The sequence below is a fragment of the Malaya genurostris genome, chromosome 3, assembly GCF_030247185.1.
Source record: "Malaya genurostris strain Urasoe2022 chromosome 3, Malgen_1.1, whole genome shotgun sequence".
Classification (NCBI taxonomy): Eukaryota; Metazoa; Arthropoda; class Insecta; order Diptera; family Culicidae; genus Malaya; species Malaya genurostris.
Window position 1 is genome coordinate 286669955 of NC_080572.1, and position 6000 is coordinate 286675954.

General features: G+C 38.5%; 1 protein-coding gene across 1 annotated transcript; it reads right to left on the reverse strand.

The window, feature by feature from the left end:
* Positions 1-3275: 3275 nt before the first annotated feature.
* LOC131434483 (brachyurin-like) lies at positions 3276-4441 on the reverse strand. The gene is made up of 2 exons (XM_058601232.1): positions 4163-4441; positions 3276-4106 (listed from the first exon to the last, which is right to left on the reverse strand). Exons 1-2 carry the CDS (start codon positions 4388-4390, stop codon positions 3417-3419), a joined length of 918 nt encoding a protein of 305 aa, XP_058457215.1. The 5' UTR covers positions 4391-4441; the 3' UTR covers positions 3276-3416.
* Positions 4442-6000: the final 1559 nt, after the last annotated feature.

Here is a 6000-nt window from a genome sequence, read left to right on the forward strand (position 1 = left end):
TTTTGAGCTAATTTCGTTTTGAGCAAATTTTGTTTTGACCGAATTTTTTCTGGGGAGAACTTTCTTTGGGCGAATTTTCTTTTGAGTAAATTTCGTTTGGGCGATTTGTTTTGGTAAATATTTTTTTATGGGCAAATTTCCTTTTGGAACAATTTCCTTTTGAGCGAATTTCCTTTTGAACAAATTTCGTGTCCCACGATTTTTATTTTTTGGGATTTTTCCTTCGAGCGAATTTCCTTTTGGAACAATTTCCTTTCGAGCAAATTTCCTTTTGAACAAATTTCTTTCCTTACGATTTTTTTGGGGGGAATTTTCTTTTGAGCGAATTTCCATTTGAAAAAATTTCGTTTTGGGCAAATTTGGGTAAATTTCTTTTTGAGAAAATTTCCTTTTTGTTTTGACAGATTTTTTTTTGGGGAGAATTTTCTTTATGCGAATTTTCTTTTGAGCAAATTTCGTTTAGGTGATTTTATTGGGAAATTTTTTTATGGGAAATTTTCCTTTGGGGACAATTTCCTTTTGAGCGAATTTCCTTTTGAGCAAATTTCGTTTTTTACGATTCATTTAGGGGGAATTTTCTTTTGGGCGAATTTCCTTTCGACCGAATTACATTATTAACACATTTCGATTTGTGCTATTTTGTTGGTTTTTTTTTTGGGCGAATTTCCTATTGAGCAAATTTCTTTTTGAACAATTTCCTTTTGTGCAAATTTCCTTTTGGACAATTTTTTTTGGGCGAAACCCATTTTGAGCAAATTTCGTTTTAGGCGAATTTTTTTGGGAGAATTTCTGTTTGGACAAATTTCATTTTGAGCGATTTTTTTGATGACTTTTCTTTTGGGCGAATCTCCGTTTTGAGCAAATTTCCTTTTGGGCGAATTCCATTTTGAGCAAAGTGCGTTTTGGACGAATTTCCTTTTGAGCAATTTCCTTTTGGGCGAATTTTCTTTTGGGTAAATTTCCTTTTTGGGCGAATTCCATTTTGAGCAAAGTGCGTTCTGGGCAAATTTTCGTTTGAGCAAATTTCCTTTTGGATGGCTTTTCTTTTGAGCAAATTTCGTTTTGGGCGAATTACATTTTGAGAAAATTTCATTTGGGCGGTATTTTTTTAGGAAATTTTTTTTATGGTCAAATTTCGTTTTGGAACAATTTCCTTTTGGATGAAATTCATTTTGAGCAAATTTCGTTTGAGAGACTTTGTTTTGATCGATTTTTTTTTGTGGAGAACTTTTCTTGGGCGAATTTACTTTTGAGTAAATCTCGTTTGGGCGATTTTTTTTGGTAAATTTTTTTATGGGCAAATTTCCTTTTGGAACAATATCCTTTTGAGCGAATTTCCTTTTGAACAAATTTTGTTTCTTACGATTTCTTTGGAGGGATTTTCCCTTTGAGCAAATTTTTTTTTGGGCGAATTTCTTATTGAACAATTTTTGTTTTGAACGAATTTTCTGGGGGGGAATTTTATTTTTTGGGTGATTTTCCATTTGAGAAAATTTCATTTTGGGTGAATTTCCTTTTGGGCGAATTTCGTTTCGAACGAATTTTTTGGGGGGAATTTTATTTTGGGCAAATTTCCTTTTGGGCAAATTTCTTTTTGAGAGAATTTCCTTTTAAGCAAATTTTGTTTCGACCGAATTTTTTTGGGGGAATTTTCTTTGGGCGAATTTTCTTTTGAGCAAATTACGTTTAGGCGATTTTTTTGGGACAAATTTGTTTGATGGGAAATTTTCCTGTTGGGACAATTTCCTTTTGAGCGAATTTCCTTTTAAGCAAATTTCGTTTCTTTCAATTTTTTTGATTGGGGGGGAATTTTCTTCTGGGCGAATTTTCATTTGAGAAAATTTCGTTTTGGGCAAATCTCATTTTGGGCGTATTTCATTTTGAGCAAATTTCGTTTTTAGCGATTTTTTTAGGGGACTTTTCTTTTGGGCAAATATTCTTTTGAGAAAATTTCATAGTGGACGATTATTTTTGGGGGGGAAATTTTCTTTTGCACAAATTTCCTTTTGGGCGAATTTCGTTTTGAACGAATTTTTTGGGGAGAATTTTCTTTTGGGCGAATTTCCATTTGAGAAAATTTTGTTTGGGGCATACTTTCTTTTGGGCGAATATCATTTTGAACAATTTTCGTTTTGAGTGAGTTTTTTAAGCGAATATTCTTTCGGGCGAATTTTCTTTTGGGCGAATCTCCTTTTGAGCGTTACCTTTCGGTGAATGACCTTTCGATGAATTGCCTTTCGTTGATTTGATTTTCAGTAAATTGCTTTCGGTAAATTGACATTAAGAAGATTTGTTTCGCATTCAACGAATTCAGAGTAATGAAAGCTGATGATTTCAAAATAGCAAGCATAGCAAATGATATGGATTTTTGTGCTCTACGAAAGGAAAGCGTAATCATAATCACTAACAAATTTTTGATCCAGAAGCCGAGTTAAAAAAAACTGAATTGAAACTAGTGAAATCTATCATTGGTTTCCATTTAATCATTTGTCAAAATCGACCTGGTCGTCTCTGGGGCATCTAAATTTGTTTTGATTTGAAATCGTTGGCCGCTACTTCCGGATCCGACACATGGTAAAACCAAAAGAATTTATGGAACAAGTTGAGAAAATTTTCAACACGCGATCTTGTAATACAGAATCTCGATGAAATCGAGATCGCATTATGTGATCTTTCTTTTGAATATAAGTTCGTGAAAATCAGATTAGCAATATATCGGTGCAAGTTTTACTGAATAGTTTTAGGGTATTTGTTCCTTACACTCTTGAAATTGCTGGTTATTCCAGAACAAGAATTTGAATCTGGACAAAATTTAAGCTTTCCATGGGACTATAAAATAGGAACAAGATAAAAGTCTGTCTCTTCGTTTTTAACACTTGGAGCTGGCGCTCGGAACGATCGTTTTACTTGCCTCATCCTCACTACGGCTCAGCCTCATAGCAATTCAATTTGAGCTGCTGAAGCCACTATGTAACAAAAAAACCCCTAAATGCTCAATTAAGTATTAAGCCTGGCACAGTTTGTCACAGATACCTTGACAAAGTATAGATCGTGTGAACACTTCTACAAAGCAAATAAAATCACGGAACAAAACATGTCCCACGTGAGTTGACGGTACGCTTCGTGCACCATCTTTTCCCACAAATAGATTCCAAACACCGGAACACATAATAAAAGCAATTAAGTAGATTGCTGAATGAGTAATAGTTGTCATCGATTTCCCAGAAATAAAAGGAATGCTGTTGATTTAGAAAAATAGTCGGCGCCAGACCAAGTTACAAACAGCAAGAATTTATTTATCTTATCGAAAACAGCAACGTGCCAACAACTGCTTTGCGATTTATTCGGCCCAGTATCGAGCGATACTTTTACAACCCGTCGTCACGACACACTCCGAGTGAGGAATTCTGTCCGTTTCAATTCGATCTGATAACTATATCAGTGTGTGTTTGTATCCAATCGAGATAGAAGGTAACTCGCACGAAAACCGTAGGCCAACCAACTTCGCATCCAAGTACGGCTCCAAAGGAGAAAAATCCAACCAACAGACTTTGATCATCGTCCTGCACAGTAAGTGGTCCTCCGGCGTCGCCAACACACGGTCCCCGGTCACTGGTGTTCGAGAGACACATTTTCTGATCTTCCATGAGGTCACCCCACCAATCGGCATTGCAGTCTGCGTTGGTCATAATTGGATTGTAAACGTAACGCAACTCATCGGAAAACGAGGTACTTCCATCCGATATCCGTCCGAATCCACTCACCGTGCCAAGCATTCCGGCGAACGTTCGAGACTCGGTTGATGCTGGCAACAATACCGGTTTAATTCTTGACGATTCCACTGCCGGCACCGATAGTCTGATAACGGCTATATTGTTTCGAAATATAAACTCCACATAATTTTCGTGCACTTGATAATCCGAGCTGGTGAAATCGATTCGCATTTGACCATCTTCCGTTTCATCCTGAAGGTTTTGAGCTCCCAAGATGACCGTTCCCTCGCTAGCCCCATGGACACAAACAGCCGCCGTTAAGACATAGTTCGCTGAAATCAGCACGCCTCCACACAGCCCAGTTCCGTTGGTCACGTCCGACAAGATTGCAGCCTGTCGGGAAAAATATACGAAATCAAATAAGACCACAGACATTTCGAATATCATACCTGATAAGGAATTCGTTCAGGTGAAGCTACTTGTCCTCCAACGATCCGTTGATCGGTACGGGACCTTGTAATGTCCACATCACCCAACAGGTGGTCATGAACCCGGCGCGTTACGTGAGGGAATTCACCTATCGGTCGCACCAAGTTCCAATCAATTTTGCGGCTGGGTCGACCAACGGCCGCCGAAGCCAATAAAATTGTCACAACGAGATACCTTAACAAAGTCATCCTGTCCTGCACACAATGGATGCACTAATGAAATGCTCAAACGACGTTTCTGCAAAACGTTCCAGCTTCGTCTTATCAAACCTGTTAATGATTTTTCTTTTTTCGAGGGACCATAAAAAACGACAGAAAATCCACTCAGATTTGCTTGCAATATTGAAAATCTAGCTGGAACGTTCCTTATCAGCAGATAATTTTACTTGGATCTGATTGGAAATGGTTCAATTGCTGCTTAAATAACACCATAACTGTTTTGACGCGGATGATATAAATTATATAAAAGCAATCATTCTACTAAAACAGTGTACCGCATGATGCAACGTTTGGCCGATTTTCGTTTGATTTACCATGCAGCACCAACCATAGTAACCCATGAGTTAGCAGACAAAATTTGACAGCTTTGACAGTCCGGAGCTGCAGACGATAACGCAGCGGTCAACTCGATTTTCCCGGCGAATAGTGACGTGACGGTGGTGGTGAACGACGAGACCTTCCTCACCCTGGATGGTAACGACTGACAGGGCACTTTGTATTTTACTTTCCTCACGAAGGAACCAAGTTCCCCAAGAAGGTGCTGCTGTGACTGACAATCATCCAGAAAGGGAATATCAAAGCCACTCTTCTTTCGCTCTGGACTGGCCGTTAACAGGGAAATTTATAGTACGGAATGCTTGCCGGAAGTTGCGTCTTTCATCAAGAAATACCATAAGAGCGAAAACGCGATAATCTGGTCGGATAGGCACACTGCTCGAAGCGATCGTTAGATGATATGGACCGGTACCCCAGTCTCGTCCCATCGAGAATGTCTGGGCCAACCTGAAGCGTAAAATCTACTCCAAAAAATTTGTCGCGAAAACTGAGGAGAAATTGATAAATGAAACGAAGAAAGAACTCAAAAAAATATTCGTCCGTCATGGCAAATGGTCCGTTTAACTGCCGGAAAGCCGTTCGCAAGGGCGTAAAATTTTTATGCAAGTAAGCTTAAGGGCTGAGGCCAGTAGCTCGCGTAAAACCACGTGGCTCGCTGTGCGTATTACATTTCTCTCCATGCTATCTCGCAAATGTGCAGCATGACTCTCGATGTGGCCGGGTTGCCAAGAAAATTTTGATATTTTCGGTTACAAGTTTGACTACATCACATAAAATCCAAGAAAGCTGCCGCTTGTTTGGCAGCCTTTTTGAGCCGATTTTATTTCTCTCTCATGTTTCGTTACGCTACCAGGGAAATAAAATGGCGCCGCCATAGAAATAGACTTACCTTCACAAAAATAATTTTCACTCAATTTTTTCGAGACAACATATATGTTTTATGCACTAATCGCATCTAAATTAAATTATCTAGACATTGTTAGGATAAATTTTTGATCCATGCTTTTGAAGGCGAGATGAACAAGTTGAAAGTGGCCGTTTTCAGCTATGTGATTGTTCCTTCAGAAAAAAAGACTTTTCCGACCGCTACAGTCAATGAATCATTCTGAAATTTTCACAGAATTATCTAAACTAATTTTCTAAGAGATTGTCAGTTGGGTTTTTCAATATTCGTCACCGTTTCTGAGAAAATCAGATTTGAAGCGTGAAAATAGCCCTTTAAAACGCCCTAAAACACACTGGCC